This window comes from Amblyomma americanum, chromosome 9 (genome assembly GCF_052857255.1).
Source record: "Amblyomma americanum isolate KBUSLIRL-KWMA chromosome 9, ASM5285725v1, whole genome shotgun sequence".
NCBI classification, from domain to species: Eukaryota; Metazoa; Arthropoda; class Arachnida; order Ixodida; family Ixodidae; genus Amblyomma; species Amblyomma americanum.
The window spans coordinates 62,065,423-62,086,967 of record NC_135505.1 but is presented as its reverse complement, the minus strand read 5'-3'; the positions used below and the strand labels follow the sequence as shown (position 1 = coordinate 62,086,967).

General features: G+C 43.8%; 1 protein-coding gene across 3 annotated transcripts in view; it reads right to left on the bottom strand.

The window, feature by feature from the left end:
• Window positions 1–796: 796 nt before the first annotated feature.
• The window catches only part of LOC144104919 (uncharacterized), a 211,524-nt gene continuing 190,775 nt past the window's right edge, over window positions 797–21,545 (bottom strand). For 2 of the 3 annotated variants that reach the window (XR_013308657.1, XR_013308658.1), the window contains exon 4: window positions 797–1,157. Coding sequence is in view for 1 of the 3 variants with exons in the window: in XM_077638149.1 (XP_077494275.1) it covers window positions 1,073–1,157; window positions 2,689–3,437 (834 nt within the window). In the remaining 2 variants the exon portion in view is untranslated. Of the gene's footprint in view, window positions 1,158–2,688; window positions 3,986–21,545 lie in introns of those variants that run through there. The other variant, XM_077638149.1, reaches the window with a different exon arrangement.

The following is a 21,545-nucleotide window of genomic DNA, read 5'->3' as shown; positions in this document are numbered from 1 at the left end:
GCTGAGTTGTAGTTTTCCAATTGACACCAGTACGTATCTATTCCCTTTTAAAATAGACCCACAAAAATGAAATCCACTAGACACTTAACAGAATATCAATTTAAGAAAACACATTTAGGTTCCCTTTCTTTCCCTAACCTATGAGAGGCGAATGCGCTGCCTGATGATTTTGTAAAATGCCGTACTCTTAGAGAATATTTGTCTGACTTGGTAGTTTTTCTTTAGGACTGTATTTTGCATTGGCACTGATATTGCTTCTTGAATAACCTGAATGGAATTTATTTGTGTATACCGCATGTTCAAGAAATGTGCTTGTTATTATATTTATTGCACTTTTTCACCGACTTCAAGCTATTGCGCCTGACTTCTACTCATCTTGTGCTTCTGGCGTTACTGAAGATGCATCTGTGCACAATTTTTTTTCCTTAAGTGGTATTTTTTTGCACATACTATTGTAATTTTTTGTAAATCCATCTTGTGGTTATTATGGTTTACAGACTTTAACATCCCAAAGCGACTCGGGCTATGACAGGTGCCGTAGTGGAGGGCTCCGGATAATCTGTGAGTGGTCGTTTTGACTGCTGTGCATTGTGTCCCAATGCCTGCCACAGCCTCTTCAGAGGCTACCGCAGTATGCTTGAATAAAAAAAAATGTGGTTAAGAAAATGCAATATGCAAGCAACATTGTGGTTTATGGTTTATGGGAGTTTAACGTCCCAAAGCGACTCAGGCTATGAGAGACGCCGCAGTGAAGGGCTCCGGAAATTTTGACCACCTGGGGTTCTTTAACGTGCACTGATATCGCACAGTACACGGGCCTCTAGAATTTCGCCTCCATCGAAATTCGACCGCCGCGGCCAGGATCGAACCCGCGTCTTTCGGGCCTGCAGCCGAGTGCCGTAACCACTCAGCCACCGCGGCGGCTAACAAGCAACATTAATCTTTATTTCAGAAGTCAGAAAGACTACACATTTCCAACCAAAAAATACAGCCAGCCTGCAAATGATGCTGCCAGTTCAATCTATGATCATTATTTCTGGCCTCAGTACTAGCTCACTTCCAAAATACATGTCTAGAACTTGAGACGACTGCAGTTCTGCAGGCTGTACAACTCTCTCTTGTGCTGTCTTGGAAACAGCATAAGACCAGCGGTGTCACTGAAATGACACAGTCCTAAGAACATTCACATAAATGAAGAGAGATCCACAGTACACATACAGACCCACAATCTGTCCAAAAACGGGCAGCAAGGCTTTCTCCAAGACCACTACATCTAACACTTTGTATTTACACTTTCCAGAAGAAACTCCCCAGACAGGAACACCTTCACAGAAGACTTCATGAGTGCATGGGGCTAAGTCCTCCTGTCTGAGAGGCTTGGCCTTTGTTGTCTGAATGCCCACGTCTAATTTATCTCCAAACAGCTGGAAGTTCTGAAGGAATTGGTGCCGTTCTGCAAATGACTTCGAAATATTTCTGAAATTTCTGTTGCGAGACGCTATCATTTTCACATACTGATGTTTTGCTTCGTAACGCATGCACCAGTATTGCTTCAGTGTGCCTAGCTGGTTGATCAGTCTTGGGTAATGCAACAAGAAATGAAGCTTTGGGGTCATTTGTCCAGGATAAAGGGCCACAAAATTAGTCAAGAAAAACCGAATTTCCTCTTGAAGGAATGCAAGGTGGTCACGTGGTATTTCGTCGGCAAATATTATGTCAACGACCCTCTTTAGCTGAAGGTACACTTCCCAGTGCTCATTGGAGTCCGGAACAATGTCTCCAAAAATAAGTGAAAAGAAACGGAACAAGCACCACTTCTGTGACGCAGTGCCCTTATAAGCCGCTTCCCTCTTCACAAAGCATTTTTCGAGTGCTTCAGGTTTGTTTTTCCTGTCTTGTGGCCCAAACTCAAAGTAACTCTATCAAGATCTGAATAGCTAATTACGTTAGAACTGATGAGGCCTTGCAAGACCTGTCTTAGAACATGAGTCATGGATCCTTCAAGCAAATCATGCATGATGTCAGGTGGCAGTTGCTGTGTCACATCAAAGTAACTGATACCTGACAATGTTGACATACTTTTCACCCCATGAAGTGCCGTACTTAGTGGTTGATTTACAGCTGCAAGTTCAACATGCCTTTTGTGCAAAATGGCATCTCGTATATGTACATCTTTTTCGTGGAAAACTGTATCCATCTCCGAGAATTCCACGGTGCAAAAACGGCATGGGTGCCCTCTAATGAAACAACAAGTAAAGCCACCTAACCTGTTCATGGACAGGTTATCACCACAGAAGGCCACAAGGAAAGCTCTGACTCTCACAGTGGTAGTAGACAGCTGCACAGTAAAACCAGATGTGCTTAAAGCTGACAACTCAGTGAGAAGTGGGCCCAAAATCGCATCAATTCCATGCTTACCAACAAGTTTGTACAACAAGCATCTTGTGCACACCGCGCTTTGGCCCTATCGGGTTCAGAACCTCAACCTCATCTGAATAAAAAACAAGGAACAGTGTGAACTGAGATCCATCTTGTATGAGGGCCGACAACTTTTCCATGTACATCAGGCCATCACAAAAGCTGTGCAATATTTTAGATGATTGTGCAGTTGATGAGTCTGGGTTTAAATGACTGCGAAAGGATTCTGAAAGCATAAGGTTACGTAAAACACCAGTGACAGGTACGTACTGGAACGTGTCTCCAGCAGTCAAGACATGCTCTTCAGGTTTTGTATACGGAAGGCATTCTTTGGCGAACTGCTCTCGCTTGTGCTTGCTCAGCACATCTTCAAAAATCTCGTCTAGGAAGTCACAGGTAAGCAACGAGTGCATGTCCTTTCCGAACTGCAGAGGATGGATGTCTTCCTGAATCTTAGCAGCAAACAGGTGAAACATATCGCGGAAACCCACTTTGATATGACCAATGATGCTTTCCATTGTGGAGTGTGGCAACTTGTGCACTTCTGTCATGCGGAAGAAAAGTAAGCACAGGTGCTTCTTCATTTGCGCCTTGAAGTCGAGAGCTGCACTACCAACTGGAAAAGCACTACTGGAAACGACCTCTTGTTCGCCATCGGTATCGTCCATGAGAAGGCTAGAGCTCAGCAGTTCACTTTCACTCAAAACATCGCCTTCCGCCATGTCAACACTCGCCGAAGCGTCCGGCCGCAACTCACTTGCCGAAGCATCCGACCGCAGCACAACAGGACTGTTTTGTTGAGTGACAGCGGCATCGCCAGATGTGTCGAGGTCCATATAACTTCGGTGCTGACGATAGAGGTGCCTCCGGTAAGACTCAAACTGCCGGTACGTCTTCGCGCAGCCATTCACACCGCACATCACAGAAAAATTGTTATCGTAGCGGTGGTCCCTGATGTGCAATACCACTTTGCAAAACCTCTTTGATGAAAAGGGACAATGCGGACACCTATGAATCATCTTGAAGCATGTACTTGCGGATGGCCTACGTCGCTGTCACACTAAGAGGCCAGCCATTTGAGTCTCGGACCACTTGCAAACGCTTGTCTCGCGAGAGCTTGCAAGGGGCGGCCTTGTTTTCACACAAGAATTCCATGGGGTCGGAGTGCGCGGCGCCGGCGCGACCCGCAGTCCACCGCGCCACGCGCACCGACAGATCGCGGCTGGTGTCGAGAATAGGAGCGCGCCCGCAGCCTGCGTGCGATGGTAAAAAGGCTTCGCTGTGTGCTTTGACTCGTTTTTGCTGTTGAGTACCACTGTTTACCTCAGCCGTACTTTCGAACTGCCTACTGTCCTTTATCCTGCGATACGCAATGTCATCGGCGCCCATTGAATGCCTTGTGACCTGGGAAGGCAGAAAACAGGTTCTCTTCGTCTGTGGAGACCGCAAGAAGTCGGATGTCATCAATGCTGCCATGCTAGCAGATTCATGGGCTTCGTTGCAGTGCGACGGAATAGAGGTGCGTGCATTTTATTTTCATATGATATATTGCTCCTAACAAGGCAGCAATGTGGGCTAGTTGGTTGTACATTTAATGGGGATAACGCGCTACACACAGAAGCGGACACGTTTCAGTTGTCTTTTTTCTTGTGTAGCGCGTTATTCCCATCAAATATTGCTGCTATTTTAATCGCTCGGTGCTTTCGGGGCTCTCCCTCGCGCGCACGCGGTCGCAGCCGTAGTTGGTTATGCACGCAAGGGCAACATAATATCGTGGCTGGTTCACATGCAAGCAACTGAGCGGCGCGTCGCAGCGAAAATTTACAACTTGTTGGAACCTCGCCGCTCTTCGCCTCGACGACTCGCAACAGGTTTTTCCGCCACGGCGGCAGGATTGGCTAGCATTTTCGCTCGCATGTGAAACAGGCTTTAGGCTGTGTCGAAAATTTGCTTTCTAACCTTGAGACATAGGCGCCAAATGTATTTGGATCATTCCACGCCAAACGTCTCAGATGTTGCACTCGACCATCTCCTATTTGTTCAGAAAAATCCATGGAAACTAATTCCAGTGTGCGCAAGCAAAGCTTACATTATTTTTGTCAAAAAAATTTATTGAGCGCAGTTTCAACATTCGAAAAGGTGAGAAGCCAGGCCCTGCTCAATAATTATTAAAAAATCCAGATTTTTAAAAACCACTGCAGAAATTTTTAAATGACATTTGCAGATTCTGGCTTTCAATAAGATTCGGAACGTACAGTTTTGTATGGCATAAATGCTCCGAATCTGATAAAAAGCCAGAATCTGCAAATGTCGCTTAAAAATTTCTGGAGTGACTACTAAAAATTTGGACTGTTTGTGAACTATTGAGCAGTGTCTGGTTTCTTATCTTTCTGCGCTCACCTACAAATAAATTTTTTTGGCAAAAATAATTTCGTCTTCTATTATGCACATTCGGATTAGTTTCCATGAATTCTTTTGAACAAATCAGATATTGTAGAGCACAGCATCTGAGACGTTTTGCCTAGAATTACCCAATTATTAGAGCATGTATCTTAGTTGTGAGCAAAAGATGAGCCTGCAACAACAATGTCTGTCATGCTGTTAACTGCAGTATATATAATGCGCATCTGGGGTCAGGCATTGTTCAACCTTCAGAATTTGGGCATCTGCAGCCTTTCACTCGTTAGTGTTACTTCTGGAAAGGTTCTGTTAACATGGGTTTTGCCTGTGTTACAAAAGTTAATTTATTTTATGCCCAGCACAGTCTTCCAAACAGACGGTAAACTAAAAGGTTTCAGCGTGCCCGCAGTGAAATAATTTGTGTAATTAGTTGTCTTCACTTTCATGTGTTTGTGGCTTCTGATTCACAAGGTAATTTTTGTTGTAGGCCTACAACTCACATTTCGACACATATGTCGAGGTTTCAGAGGGGGCACACATTTTCTGATGGAGATAAAATAAACCTCGTTGGCAGTAGCAGCAGTGATGAACAAAACTTGCCACTCGAAACTGGGTGAGTAGGCCAGCTTTAAATGCTAGAACTATTACGTGGTACATTGTAGTAATGCACTTATGTTGCACCAAATTCTGTTCCGTCTTTTTTTTTTTTAAGTACTGATGATGGACCATTGGTGTTGGCTCCCAGTTGTAGTGAGCCAGACAAGCACCAGTTCACTGTTCAGCAACCGCTGTATGAACTGCCTCCTATTCCACTGGATATCAAGGCAGACATTAAGGGTACAACATTAGAAGTGTCGAGTCGTACGAAAAACCGTATAGTGTCTTGGATCACGGCACATTTGCTGACAACTGACTGGCAAGTATTGCCTAGTATTGTTGCGTGCGCGAGTTCTGATGCTACGCCTGCAATGTGCTCACAGGTACCCTGGAAAATTCTACGAGCCTGCGGCCAAGGCTCTTGTTCTGAAGTATCCTGTTCTCAGGGATACGATTGGGCAGGTTATGTAAGTACATGAATCGCCATGCTTGCTTGCTAGTCACTCTAAATGAGGAATTGGTAATATTGGCACACAAAAACACTTTGGAAAACGATGCCTACTATAAAATTATAAAGTGAACCATCTTCTCAAACAAAAAAAAATGAGTAAATGCTTTGTGGTTGGTAGATTACAATCTTTTTTCTGAAAAGCAGAGAGAAAAATTCATTTGCGATAAAATGACCGGCGGAGCACAATGCATGCAATGCACAGGTTTGTGTTCATTTCTTCGTCATGTCAGCATTTGTTTTTTCTGCTTTTGCTACATATTTTTCATGGATTATCTAGCAAGCTATATTTCCCTTGCTGCTTTCTTTCTTGACAGGTGGCTCATTTTCTTGAGGTAATCTTATCTTGGATGGATTTGTTTTCGTGTGCAACGTCACTGCTGTGCATGCTCATGGACAAATTGGCATACCAGAGTGTTCTGTGTAAGTGTATTGTGAGGTGTCAGGTTGCTGCACTTATTCATGAAGAAAATTTTCTTGGCCATTGATGGGAAATGCACTACCATAGTTAAAGGGGCTCTGAAACACCTCCCGAGGACAGCACATAAACTCACCCAACCACTGCATTGTGTTTTTATTAGCAATAAAACCTGACCAAAATAATTCACTTCTACATGCAGCAGAGAATCCACAATCACGCACGAAAGTTGGTAAGCCCTTTCCAGCGAATTTTCCATGCCTGCACCGTACTCCGTCACTTGCACCTGCGTATAGCAGTTGGGAGATGGTTATTGGTTAGATTCTTTCAGACGTCGGGCAGCTATGGCCACGGCCAATAAGCCGCGTTGCTCTGGGTAAGGAATCGGAGGAGCGCCTACCTTCCAGCGTGCAAAAAGGGCTGAGAGGAGAGGGAAAAGCGCGAAGATGCTGAAATTGAAATTTTGACTACAGGTAACTCAGCTTTCGTGAAATGCATTAAAAAAATTCTTGCTGGACATTATTCGTGATGTGGGGTGCTTTAACATTCCAGGCATATCTCAACTTTATTAGAGCCCCTTTCAGAGCCCCTTTAAAGTGCGGAAGTAAACTTTCTTGTGCCCGTACAGGCGTGCTTGAGGGCCCCTCATGCACAAGCATCAATCAAGAGCACTGCGTATTGTTCACAAACATCCTTGAGTCAGGCATTAAGTACAGTGCTAATAATGCACTGGGCAGCAGGTGCGTTCGGATTGCTCATGCATATCTGCTTTGGCTAGAACGAGGCAGTGCTGCTTTTAACTTTTCCTACAGTAAGCACAAGTGGCCACTGCACAGGCATATGTGGAACCTATGCCCTCTAGCATCCCTTTCTCCAAGGCAAATCTGTATTTGTGACTGATGGCTGCTAGGCGGCCATTTCGGTCAGTTTGAATTTATAATGCAGTGGCACTGATTTACACGATTCATGGAGGGTTGCATTTAAGTACAAAATGGGCAATATCCGAAAATCCGTGGACAATGATCCTAATGTTGAAGAGGCGAGGAAGAAGTTTGGAAGGAAGGGGAACTTCAAAGACTAAAGTGGTCTGAAGAAGCAATGCCGCGTGGTAAGTGAAACTACAGCTAAACATTAGTATTTAAAACACTCTGAAAAGTAAAGTATTCTGTTGCGCTGAGTTTGCAAAGGGGAGTTGCATGTTAAAATTTACTGTGATCATTGCACACAAGTGGGCAAGAAAATTATAATAATTGGGCTTTGTAATGAAGTAACAATATTGGCCCCCGTAAAGATCTTTTATAACAAGAAACAATTTCTACCATCTAATTTTACTAACGAAACAAAAAAACATAGCCATGAAAGTAATTGGAGCGCTTCAAATGAGTGCAGACCACTAGTTGGGCATGCATCTCTAAAAGAAATGAGTGAAGAAAATATAATGAGCAGACCTGACTTAGACTTAAAGTACAAAAACGTCAAAGCTGTAAAATAGCTGCATTCCATGCAAGTTGGTGTTTCATGCTTAATTTCAAAACCTTGCACAGAAGGTAGCAAAAAATAAGAGCCAAACGATGACTGTTATTACAACTACTGAGGTTATACACTCGTGGCCATGTGAACCATGTCATGGAGTACCTTTGCTAGGCTTGAAACACCACCACAATCCTGGCAATGTGTACCTAGGTGGTCACTTGACGTGCTGGTAGGTGTTTCGCCTGTTCCACATATATTTTGCCACCGGTTTCTGGGGCCTGGTATGCCACCTTCCTTACATAGCCTGTATAGAAGGGATTCATTAGCAGTGCAACTGTCCCATTGGCTGTGCTGAGTCTGTTTTAGCAAAAATGTACATGAAATAGAGTTAACAGAACCATTCAGTTTTTAAAATGAGTTTTGTGGATTCGAGGTATGCTGGAACATCAGATGAAAAAACTCATTCTTCCATCATAGTTAATTGGATTTTTGATCAGTTTTGGGCATGCGCATATTGAATTTTTTGTCAAGATTCACCATGTTGCAGCTGTATATAATGCGCTACCTTAAGTGGGACTCGGTTGTGCCCATTAAGGCTTGATTGCAGCTATAGATGCTGTTTCATTATCCCATATCTGGCTTTGGGAAGCGAAATCCCACAGATCTCAAATCATTGATGTGGACACCTTGATCCCCAAACCAAACTGTTTACTAGCACATGTCTGGATTTAGGAGGTGAAATCCCACACATTTCGATCATTCATGTGGACACCTTGACTCCCAAGCTGAATTGTTTACTAAAGGGACACTGAAGGGGCGCGCTAAGGCTAGGCTGATGGGTTTATAAAAGTTTATAAAATATGTCGTTTTCACTGAACACAATACTTTTGTAACCTACAAAATTGCACAAAAGCGAAGTACTCGTTGAGCTACCGCTTACTATTCAACCATCCGCCATGGGTGACGACGGTACAAGCATTCTTGAGATACACTGTCATTAGGTCCATTCGATTCGCCTGCACTCCTTGAGCTAGTTCTCTTCATGCTGCACTTCGCCATTCGTTTCACGAGTGCAGCCTTCCGGCCTCTGCACGGCACCGTTCGTTTCAAGCAAGTGCAGGCGTCGTGCAGGCCTAGTTCAGCTAAACTCTGCACTTCCTCGCCCGGCAGTGCCGACTTCGTGCAGTAGTTCAGCAGCAGACAGCAAAATGGCAGCAGACGACGGCGGCATGTGTGCGATGTTGAATGGCGTTAACACGTTCATTATTCCTGTGATTGGTGACGATGGCCAACCTGTTCGCGCAGACAACGGGTACTCCTACTCAACACCAGGTATGCGTGATGCTATGATGTATCCATCGGCGCATTTGTCGGCGGCCTCTTCGAAAAATGGACTCTCACGAAGAACCCTAGCGTAGTGTGCCGAGCCCGGGAAACCGATGAACACATCAATGAACATTTTGCGGTCATCACATATGCCCTGCAGAATCAAAGATAGATACTTCTTCCGGTTATAATAGGACTGTGGTGACACAGCTGGTTTATTGATTTCAATGTGGCAAGCGTCCACGCAGCCGGTTGTATTCCATGGTCCCTAGCCACCGGCTTTTGCTAAGCCAGCCTTGCTTCGTTCTTGCTGTTGGTTCGGCCAGGTGATGACAAACGAGCTAATGTTGTTCAAACAGTCCGACTCTTTCGATGCGCTTTTGCACAGAGGACACAGAAATATCAAAACGGTCTGCTAGAGAGTACATGTTGCATTGCGTGCCCAAGTAACTCAGAACGATGAGGCACGCTTTCTCTGGGCTTATTTGCGGACGGCCTCCCATTGGGTGCGGGAAAAATGGCGATATTTTAAAACTACCCACCAGAGAATCAAACGTGCTCCCTGAAAAACGGAAAAGACGCTTGAACTCGAATTCATATCTGTTGACAACGTCCCCGCAGTACCACGGTTCCTCAGTAGCCTCACTAACTTCATTGCAATCATGAACAAGTCGTCGAAGTCCTCTTCGTCGCTGTTGGAATCGATAACGTCCATAGCTGCCTTCACAACATGCAGTAAGCCGCAGTACATTTTTTTCTCTTCCGCACAGAAAACACGCACACGAAGCAACACTGCGACCGACGTCCAACGAGAGCAGGAAAAGCAGAAGGCTTGCACAATATCTGCACTTTTACGCTCGTTTTGAATCGGCGCTAGGTCTGCACTGCTGAAATGGCACTGCATGAGCACGGCACTTCATCTGAACTGACGTGAACTGGAGCACGTCGTGCAAACCGAATCGAACGGACCTATTGTCTCAATGGGCAGGGCAGTTACCGTCGAAACGAGAGTGGAGTATAGCTACGAACACAGACAGTGTCGTAGTTAAAGTGGCACAAAACAGATGATGGAAAGGCTAGACTCAAACTGCAAGCTGAATCTCTCCTGGCATTCGCTGCACTCAAGCTGCGTGGAGCCGTTGAATGCAGCAAGTTCGCAACTGCAAGCATTATAAAAGCCTTCTCTCGGTTAAACCGCTAGCTTCTTTGTGCTGAAATTTGATGCAAAGATGGCATAGACTCATTCTTTTTTAATACCTCTTTTGCATGAGGTATTTCTTGATTTGATCTGAATAATTTGGAAATTCACATCGTATCCAGCTTTGGCAACCCAAACTATTGGCTTTTGCTTAGCTTTTCATCATCACCACTATGATCATGATCTATGTGCAGTTCAGGAAAGTACAACGGCCTCTTTCAATGACCTCCAAATATTACAGCTATAGCTGATACCATCCGATGTGTAACTGAGGAACAACAAAGGCAGCTTTTGGACCAGTTGGTCTGACATACGTGTGGAGAAAAAAAGCCGCTACTTCAAACAGGACGAAGACGAGAACTTTGGGCATGGGAAGCAATTTAGCCTTGCATATCAAGGACTGCCACTGTTCCCCTCGGTTTCACCTGGTCAGCATTATCGGTCGGGAGTAGTCAAGACATGAGCGCGAGCTACTAGAAGTTTTCTTGATCAGGAAAAATAAGCAGATATGCGTAAGCGATCCGTCAATCATACATAGTCACTGAAAAGGTTTTATGGTTTATGGTTTATGGGGGTTTAACGTCCCAAAGCGACTCAGGCTATGAGACGCCGTAGTGAAGGGCTCCGGAAATTTTGATGTGCACTGACATTGCACAGCACACGGGCCTCTAGAATTTCACCTCCATCGAAATTCAGCCGCCGCGGCCGGGGTCGAACACGCGTCTTTCGGGCTAGCAGCCAAGCGCCATAACAACTCAGCCACCGCGGCGGCTCACTGAAAAGGAGTATCAGTTCCTGTCAACCTAAAGTTTCCCTCACATTGTCAAAGTGTGCGTGCGTGCAGGAAGCATGTATAAATGTGGCTTAATTCCTCATAATAAATCAGCTGTAGGTCCAGCAGTGTTGTGTGTGTGCCTTCTTGCTCTTGTCCTGCGTCCATTTCGCTGGTTTCACCGTTGCGTATTATGAACCAACTAGCCCAGCAATTTACTCTATTTTCCGATAAACCTTAGTTGCAAGTTACCACTCATCCTGTGCAGTTCTCGTCTTCATCCTCTTTGAAGCAGCGGCTTTTTTTCCCATGCATACGAGGAACAATAGTTCTGAAGATGCTTTCTCGACTGCTTTAACATTGTTATACATGCATGCATGAGTGTGTCTGCAAAACCACGTGTTGAAAAAGAAACAAAACCATGCAATTTCATACCACCCACAGTAAGCATTAGCCGATTTTACGGCTGAAGAACGAAACCGCTTCACTGGCCACCTAGCACCCAGCAAACCGAACAGAGCGTGAATGCTGTTGTGAGCTTGCAACACTTACATGCAGCCTGAGTGCACAGAATGCAAGGTGAACAATTCAGTGCTCGTGTTCGCATCTAGCCTTTACTCTCTGTCATCTGTTCAGTGCCGTTTCAAGTACAGGACTCTTCATATTCTTGCCTATGCCCGCCATGCTGCTTTCCTCTTATTTTGATGGTGATCACACTTCAAGAGAGCGATATAGCATTCCTTAAGAATGCTTGTACTGACATCACCCATGGCAGCTGGTCTTTCTTAGTAGTGGCACCAAGGGTGCTTTGCTTTTGCACAATATTGTGGGTTATAAAATAGTTTTGTGTGTGTGGTAAAAATAACACTTTCTATCAGGTAACACTACCTTTTCTGTATAGCTTAACTTAGTATTCCCCGTTAGCGTTCCTTGAAGGAGGACCCTTCATTTATATAAGCGCCCCGTCAGCCTTTGCACTGGAGTCTATTTAAGAAGTACTTGCTGTTGGGCTAGCTTGTTCATACTACATTTAAATGGCACTAAGGAACAAAGACAGGAAAACAAGGGGACGCTCTTCCTGTTCCATTGTCTTCCCGTTGGTGTGTTCCTTTGCAACATTCAAATGTAGCAAATAGTTTCTCAAAATTAGTTCCATCGAGCCCAGTGGTTGCTCAGTGATCTGTAGGTAATCACTTTTTTGGCACAAATCATACTGCAGCAATGTAACTGCTGATATTCAACAGTCATCGATCTATTTCTGGATTTCTTGAAGGGAAATGCATATGCATGGTTCTGTACTTTGCACACATCAAGCAAAACAAGACAGAAACAAAAACACAAGGTCTTGCAGCACTTTTCAAAAATTCTGGGCAGTTCCCCAAAGCTATCAAGGTCGGAAACTGTGGACTAGGCAGTTAATTACAATAGCTACAAAGACATGCATTGGAGGTACTCTAGGGAATTAGGCTTTGACTAAAGAAAGAGCACTTCATAAAGCTCAATACAAAAGCTGCAGAGTGCTGACAAGACAGACTGATATCCAGTTGTCAAGTTTTGCCGAGGTCATAGATCATAATCAGGATTTTAGAAGAGCAGGTCTGTGTTACCTAAATTATGCTAGGCCTTACTCGTGATATTGTGCTCAACCGTATTAATGTTTTAAATATTTTCGTTGCAAGCCAAGAGACACCTTGGAAACTACAGTAGAAGAAGTTGATGGAGTCGTAGCTGCTTATGTAGACTTCATGGCAAAGGAAATGAAGCGGTGCAATCCAGATATACAAAAATTGAAAGTTTCCATGCAGACAACTCTCCCCTCAAGGAGAAAATGGATAAAAATAAACAGTCCATCAACGGAGGAATTGCTGGACAAGTATCCAGCCCTGACACTTCAGTAACACTCATTCCATCCTTCATGATTCAGAGACATGAAAAATACAACCAGCTGCTGCTGTTAGTTAGTTATATTGATTTTAATGGCGCAAAAGCAACTGAGGCTATGATGCGCCAAACACACGGTTAGAGCTTTTGTTAAAGGTTACGCTTTTTATATCTAAAGTTTGTATAAAACATTGGCTTCTCTGAGAAATTTAAAAATGCTGGAAAAATCAACCAGTGCTTGATCTCCTAAAAGTAACATGGGGTGTAGTGGGATGTATTCATTGTACAATGTTGTGAAATATTTTTTCCTCAGTTGTTCCAGTTCTTTGCATACAATTAAAATGTGGTTTACCGTGAGTTCATCGCCACACATTTCGCAGAGAGGTTTGCCTTTTTTGTCAGTAAGAAGTTGTGAGTAAGGTGTGTGTGTCCAATGCGTAGTCGACACAAAATAACTTCTATGAAATGCTCCTGATGTGTACATGATCACCATTCTCCCAAAACAGGTTTTATAGAATGTAGTTTGTTGTTTGTTTGTTCGTCCCATGCAATCTGCCACTTATTCCTGAGTTTACTGTGCAGTAATTTAGAAAAATCCCTCTGCGGTATGTTAACTTGTTTTATATGGCCAATTCTAGCTTGTGCTGCGCAAGCATCTGCTCTCTCATTACCTAAAATTCCAACATGGCTAGGGACCCAGCAGAATATGATGTTATGTTTTTGCTTTGTAATTTTAACTATGTTATGTATGATTTTTCCTATTATGGGTTCAGCAGCGTTTGTAGAATGCAGCGCTTTTAGCATACTCAGTGAATCGGTGTAAATGATGCTATTTTTTATGTTTTGTTTTACTATTTGTTCTACAGCTACAAAGATGGCATAACACTCCGCAGTAAATACCGATGCATACTGTGGCAATCGTATCATTTTTTCTTTTGTTCCTTGAATTACTGCACTTCCGACATGACTTTCTGTTTTTGAGCCATCAGTGTAAAATTCGGTGTAAGTGTCATATTTTTCTTGTAATGCAAAGAACTCTTGCAGTATGTGCTCGTGTGGTATTTTCTCTTTGTTTACGTGTGTCAATGTGAAGTCACGCACTGAAGGAAGGCTGTACCATGGTGGTAGATATTCATGTCTTTGTGCAATATTAGGTAGGGCGTCCAGCACTGCTAAGTCTTCACATTTATCTTCAAAGCGCATTATTAGTGGCCTGATAAAATGTGGTTTATTATTGAATAATCTCCTAGATGGGCACTTGGTAACAATGGGATAGCAGAGATGTTTAGGGAGAGAACGGGTTTTTAGGATGTACGTGCATGTTAGTGTGACTCTTCTATCCTCTAGTGTGGGCTCATTAGCTTCAACGTAAAGACTCTTTACCGGGGATGTTCTATAAGCTCCAGTTGATAGGCGCAAACCAAGATTATGAACAGGGTCTAGTCGTTTCAAGTAAGATGCTCTTGCCGAACCATATACCACACACCCGTAGTCCAGCTTGGAGCGCACCAAAGAGCGATATATTTGCAATAGGCATGCTCTATCGGACCCCCACCGTTTTCGCGAGAGTACCTTTAATACATTGAGGGCTTGGGATGCTTTCTTTTTCAGATTGTTAATGTGTGACAGAAATGTAAGTTTCTTGTCAAAAGTGACGCCTAAAAATTTATGTTCCTGTTTGACTGGCAGTGTGGTTTGATTCAAGCACAGATTGGGATTGACCTGTAGGCCTCGTCGTAATGAGAATAAAACAGCTACTGTTTTTTGAGGGGAGAACTTGAATCCATTTTTCTCTGCCCAAGCAGCCAGTTTATTTAGTGTGATTTGTATTTGTCTCTCGCAGGACAGTATGTTGGAAGAAGTGTATGCTATCTGTATGTCATCTACATAAACTGAATACATTACGGACTTAGGTATTACTTTGGCCAAGGAATTCATTTTTACTATAACGAGTGTCGTACTTAAAATGCATCCCTGGGGTACGCCATTCTCTTGGGTGAATGTCGTTGATAGAGTTGCTCCCAGACGGACTCTGAATGTGCGGTTAGTCAGGAAGTCGTTCAAGCAGTTCAGCATCCTGCCGCGGATCCCTAGATCTGCTAGGTCATGGAGGATGCCGAACTTCCACGCGGTATCATATGCCTTCTCCAAATCGAAGAAGACACCGATACAGTGCTGTTTGTGGATGAACGCATCTCGGATGGTGTTTTCTAGGCGGACAAGGTGATCAGTGGTCGAGCATGCTTTCTTAAATCCACATTGATGTAAATCTAAGAGTCGACGAGATTCAAGTGTGAAGGTCAGTCTAATGTTTACTATGCTTTCGGGCTATCGGTCTGTAATTGTTAAGACTTGTTGGTTGTTTTCCGGGTTTCAGAAAAGGTACTATTATTGCTTTCTTCCACTCCTAAGGTATATTCCCAGTTGTCCATATTTTGTTAAAGAAGTTCAACAATGCCTGCACGGCAGCCTCAGAGAGATGGGCGAGCATAGCGTAATGCACATTATCTGGGCCTGTTGCTGTCTTTTTACCACAAGATAATGCCCTGATCAATTCCTGGAGTGTGATGGGTTGATTGTAGTCCTCGTGCATACCTGCTGCAAATGGAAGTTTTTGTTTTTCTGCTATTGCTTTGTGCTTCTGGAACGTGTTTGTGTAATTGGACGAACTGGAAACTTCAGCAAAATGCTCACCTAGTATGTTGGCCTGTTCTTCTAATGATGTTTGTGTCCCGGGTGTAGTCAACAGAGGAAGTGTGAAAGGGGTATGGTCACTACTGAATCTTCGAACTTTTTCCCACATTTCTTTTGAGGTTATTGAGCTGTTTATAGAGGTGACATATTTCTGCCACGAGGATTTCTCGGCATTTCTCTGAACGAATCGCGCTCTGGCCTTGGCCCTCTTAAAGGCAATCAAGTTCTCCGCTGTGGGATACCGACGCAGAGAGCCCCAAGCTTTATTTTGTTGTTTTTTTGCCAATGTGCATTCTTGTGTCCACCATACTTTATGTTTTTTGCGTACGGGTCCTGTTGTTTGCGGTATGGCTAGTGTAGCGGCCGATATTATGCATGTAGTAAATTTTCCAATAATTTCGTCTATGCTGAGATCTTCACAAAATTCTTTTTCTAGTGTGGCACTTGCTGTAAAAAGTGACCAGTCGGCGAGGTGAAGTTTCCAGCGCCGTGGTCTTGTGGGGATGACTGCAGTAGACGATGAGAGGCTGATGATAATAGGTAGGTGATCACTTCCCAGGGGGTCATTTAAAACATCCCATTTAAAATCGTTAAAAAGCGATGGTGATGCAAAAGCTAAATCGAGAAAGCTCATTTTTGCCGAGCTTGGGCAACAATAGGTTGCTTTTCCTGTATTTAAAAGACAGATGTTATTTGAAAGGATAAAATCTTCGATTGTTTGCCCCCTAGAGTCGCAGCGCTCGCTTCCCCAAAAAGGGGAGTGAGCGTTAAAATCCCCAACTACCAGATATGGCTCTGGAAGTTCATCTATCAATTCTTCTAGATCATGGACTGTTAGTGTAAAATGTGGAGGAATGTATACGGAACAGATTGTTAGTGTTTTATAGCTGACGATGCTGACTGCAACCGCCTCAAGTTTTGTATTGAGCTTGATTTCTCGAGCAGGGACGCCGCTTTGGACGACAATTGCGATGCCTCCTGAAAGTCGATTTGCCTGCTCGCGATCGCGTCTAAAAGTTTGATAATGTTTCAGTTAGTTAGTTAGTTATATTGATTTTAATGGCGCAAAAGCAACTTAGGCTATGATGCGCCAAACACACGGTTAGAGCTTTTGTTAAAGGTTACGCTTTTTATATCTAAAGTTTGTATAAAACATTGGCTTCTCTGAGAAATTTAAAAATACTAGAAAAATCAACCAGTGCTTGATCTCCTAAAAGTAACCTGGGGTGTAGTGGGATGTATTCATTGTACAATGTTGTGAAATATTTTTTCCTCAGTTGTTCCAGTTTTTTGCATACAATTAAAATGTGGTTTACCGTGAGTTCATCGCCACACATTTCGCAGAGAGGTTTGCCTTTTTTTGTCAGTAAGAAGTTGTGAGTAAGGTGTGTGTGTCCAATGCGTAGTCGACACAAAATAACTTCTATGAAACGCTCCTGATGTGTACATGATCTCCATTCTCCCAAAACAGGTTTTATAGAATGTAGCTTGTTGTTTGTTTGTTCGTCCCATGCAATCTGCCACTTATTCCTGAGTTTACTGTGCAGTAATTTAGAAAAATCCCTCTGTGGTATGTTAACTTGTTTTATATGGCCAATTCTAGCTTGTGCTGCGCAAGCATCTGCTCTCTCATTACCTGAAATTCCAACATGGCTAGGGACCCAGCAGAATATAATGTTATGTTTTTGCTTTGTAATTTTAACTATGTTATGTATGATTTTTCCTATTATGGGTTCAGCAGCGTTTGTAGAATGCAGCGCTTTTAGCATACTGAGTGAATCGGTGTAAATGATGCTATTTTTTATGTTTTGTTTTACTATTTGTTCTACAGCTACAAAGATGGCATAACACTCCGCAGTAAATACCGATGCATACTGTGGCAATCGTATCATTTTTTCATTTGTTCCTTGAATTACTGCACTTCCGACATGACTTTCTGTTTTTGAGCCATCAGTGTAAAATTCGGTGTAAGTGTCATATTTTTCTTGTAGTGCAAAGAACTCTTGCAGTATGTGCTCGTGTGGTATTTTCTCTTTGTTTAAGTGTGTCAATGTGAAGTCACATACTGAAGGAAGGCTGTACCATGGTGGTAAATTTTCATATTTTTGTGCAATATTCGGCAGGGCGTCCAGTACTCCTAACTCTTCACATTTATCTTCAAAGCGCATTATTAGTGGCCGGATGGATTGTGGTTTATTGTTAAATAATCTTTTGGATGGGCACTTGGTAACAATGGGATAGCAGAGATGTTTAGGGAGAGAACGGGTTTTTAGGATGTACGTGCATGTTAGTGCGACTCTTCTATCCTCTAGTGTGGGCTCATTAGCTTCAACGTAAAGACTCTTTACCGGGGATGTTCTATAAGCTCCAGTTGATAGGCGCAAACCAAGATTATGAACAGGGTCCAGTCGTTTTAAGTAGGATGCTCTTGCCGAACCATATACCACACACCCGTAGTCTAGCTTGGAGCGCACCAAAGAGCGATATATTTGCAATAGGCATGCTCTATCGGACCCCCACCGTTTTCGCGAGAGTACCTTTAATACATTGAGGGCTTGGGATGCTTTCTTTTTCAGGTTGTTAATGTGTGACAGAAATGTAAGTTTCTTGTCAAAAGTGACGCCTAAAAATTTATGTTCCTGTTTGACTGGCAGTGTGGTTTGATTCAAGCACAGATTGGGATCGACCTGTAGGCCTCGTCGTAATGAGAATAAAACAGCTACTGTTTTTTGAGGGGAGAACTTGAATCCATTTTTCTCTGCCCAAGCAGCCAGTTTATTGAGTGTGATTTGTATTTGTCTCTCGCAGGACAGTATGTTGGAAGAAGTGTATGCTATCTGTATGTCGTCTACATAAACTGAATACATTACGGACTTAGGTATTACTTTGGCCAAGGAATTCATTTTTACTATAAAGAGTGTCGTACTTAAAATGCATCCCTGGGGTACGCCGTTCTCTTGGGTGAATGTCGTTGATAGAGTTGCTCCCAGACGGACTCTGAATGTGCGGTTAGTCAGGAAATCGTTCAAGCAGTTCAGCATCCTGCCGCGGATCCCTAGGTCTGCTAGGTCATGGAGGATGCCGAACTTCCACGCGGTATCATATGCCTTCTCCAAATCGAAGAAGACACCGATACAGTGCTGTTTGTGGATGAACGCCTCTCGGATGGTGTTTTCTAGGCGGACAAGGTGATCAGTGGTCGAGCATGCTTTCTTAAATCCACATTGATGTAAATCTAAGAGTCGGCGAGATGCAAGTGTGAAGGTCAGTCTATTGTTTATTATGCTTTCGAAAGATTTAGCGATGCAGCTGGTGAGGGCTATCGGTCTGTAATTGTTAGGACTTGTTGGTTGTTTTCCGGGTTTCAGAAAAGGTACTATTATTGCTTTCTTCCACTCCTCAGGTATATTTCCAGTTGTCCATATTTTGTTAAAGAATTTCAACAATGCCTGCACGGCAGCCTCAGAGAGATGGGCAAGCATTGCGTAATGCACATTATCTGGGCCTGTTGCTGTCTTTTTACCACAAGATAATGCCCTGATCAATTCCTGGAGTGTGATGGGTTGATTGTAGTCCTCGTGTATACCTGCTGCAAATGGAAGTTTTTGTTTTTCTGCTATTGATTTGTGCTTCTGGAACGTGTTTGTGTAATTGGACGAACTGGAAACTTCAGAAAAATGCTCACCTAGTATGTTGGCCTGTTCTTCTAATGATGTTTGTGTCCCGGGTGTAGTCAACAGAGGAAGTGTGAAAGGGGTATGGTCACTACTGAATCTTCGAACTTTTTCCCACATTTTTTTTGAGGTTACTGAGCTGTTTATAGAGGACACATATTTCTGCCACGAGGATTTCTCGGCGTTTCTCCGAACGAATCGCGCTCTGGCCTTGGCCCTCTTAAAGGCAATCAAGTTCTCCGCTGTGGGATACCGACTCAGAGAGCCCCAAGCTTTATTTTGTTGTTTTTTTGCCAATGTGCATTCTTGTGTCCACCATACTTTATGTTTTTTGTGTACGAGTCCTGTTGTTTGTGGTATGGCTAGTGTAGCGGCCGATATTATGCATGTAGTAAATTTTCCATTAATTTCGTCTATGCTGAGATCTTCACAAAATTCTTTTTCTAGTGTGGCACTTGCTGTAAAAAGTGACCAGTCGGCGAGGTGAAGTTTCCAGCGCCGTGGTCTTGTGGGGATGACTGCAGTAGACGATGAGAGGCTGATGATAATAGGTAGGTGATCACTTCCCAGGGGGTCATTTAAAACATCCCATTTAAAATCTGTAAAAAGCGATGGTGATGCGAAAGCTAAATCGAGAAAGCTCATTTTTGCCGAGCTTGGGCAACAATAAGTTGCTTTTCCTGTATTTAAAAGACAGATGTTATTTGAGAGGATAAAATCTTCGATTGTTTGCCCCCTAGAGTCGCAGCGCTCGCTTCCCCAAAAAGGGGAGTGAGCGTTAAAATCCCCAACTACCAGATATGGCTCTGGAAGTTCATCTATCAATTCTTCTAGATCATGGACTGTTAGTGTAAAATGTGGAGGAATGTATACGGAACAGATTGTTAGTGTTTTATAGCTGACGATGCTGACTGCAACCGCCTCAAGTTTTGTATTGAGCTTGATTTCTCGAGCAGGGACGCCGCTTTGGACGACAATTGCGACGCCTCCTGAGAGTCGATTTGCCTGCTCGCGATCGCGTCTAAAAGTTTGATAATGTTTCAGGATATGTACATGTTGTGGACCAAGATTGGTCTCCTGAAGACATAAAACTATGGGTAACATTGACCCTAAAATATTTGTTATGTCACTATAATTCCGCATAAGTCCTCTACAATTCCATTGAATTAAAAAAGCCATGCTTGTGTTTTTAAAAGAAAATGAAAGGAGATTTACTTATGAGGTGGGCCCGTTATGAGGGGCCTGTCTTTTTTTCGCTCAAGAGAGCTGTTCCGCCGCTGTAATGGAGGCGGAGTGGGTGTTGTATCCATCACCTCGACAGAGGTGCTGGAGGACCGCGCAGCCGCGGTTGTGTTAGTTTCAGGCCTCTCCCGACGGGGGGAGGTCCTGCGGGATGCCGACCCATGGACCGGCGGTCCCTGCTTTGGCAGTGACAGGGCAGCTTTCGCTGACCCTGCCTGGGGCGTGGATGGCCCTGCCATAGGCTCGGTGGGAGCGGCCTTGGCAGGTACCGGAGTGCTGTGTGGTGCTACGCCCCCGCGCACCACATCAGCGAAGTTGGGTTTTGCTGTGAAAGAGAAGGTGTTCGTAAGCGCAAAACGCCTCCTTGCTTCTTTGAATGAAATGTTTTCTTTTGTCTTTATGGTAATTATTTCCTTTTCTTTTTTCCAGGACGGACATGCCCTGGAGTACGCTGCATGGTCTCCTTCGCAGTTTGCGCAGCGCAGTGCTGCGTCACATTCTTCAGAATGCTGGTCTTTCGAAGCGCATTTCGCGCAGGTTTTGCGGCCGCGGCAACTTTGTGAGCCGTGGCCAAACTTTTGACAGTTGAAACATCGGCGGGGATTGGGTATATAATGTCTGACGTTGACTTTCAAGTATCCAACTTCGATCGTTTCGGGCAAGGTACTGGTATTAAATGTGAGGACCATGTGTTTGGTATCTATTTCTTTGTTATCCCTGCGGATCTTGATTCGGTGAACATCGATTACATTCTGGTCGGTAAGCCCTTCAAGCATTTCTGCTTCTGTGATATGGATAAAGTCTGATTCCGAGATTACACCTCGGACTGTGTTTAGAGATCGGTGGGGGGTTACAGAGACAGAGATGTCCCCTATTGACGCAATGTTGGAGAGTTTTGAACACTGGATGCTGTCGCGCAGCTCAAGAAGTAAGTCACCGCTGGA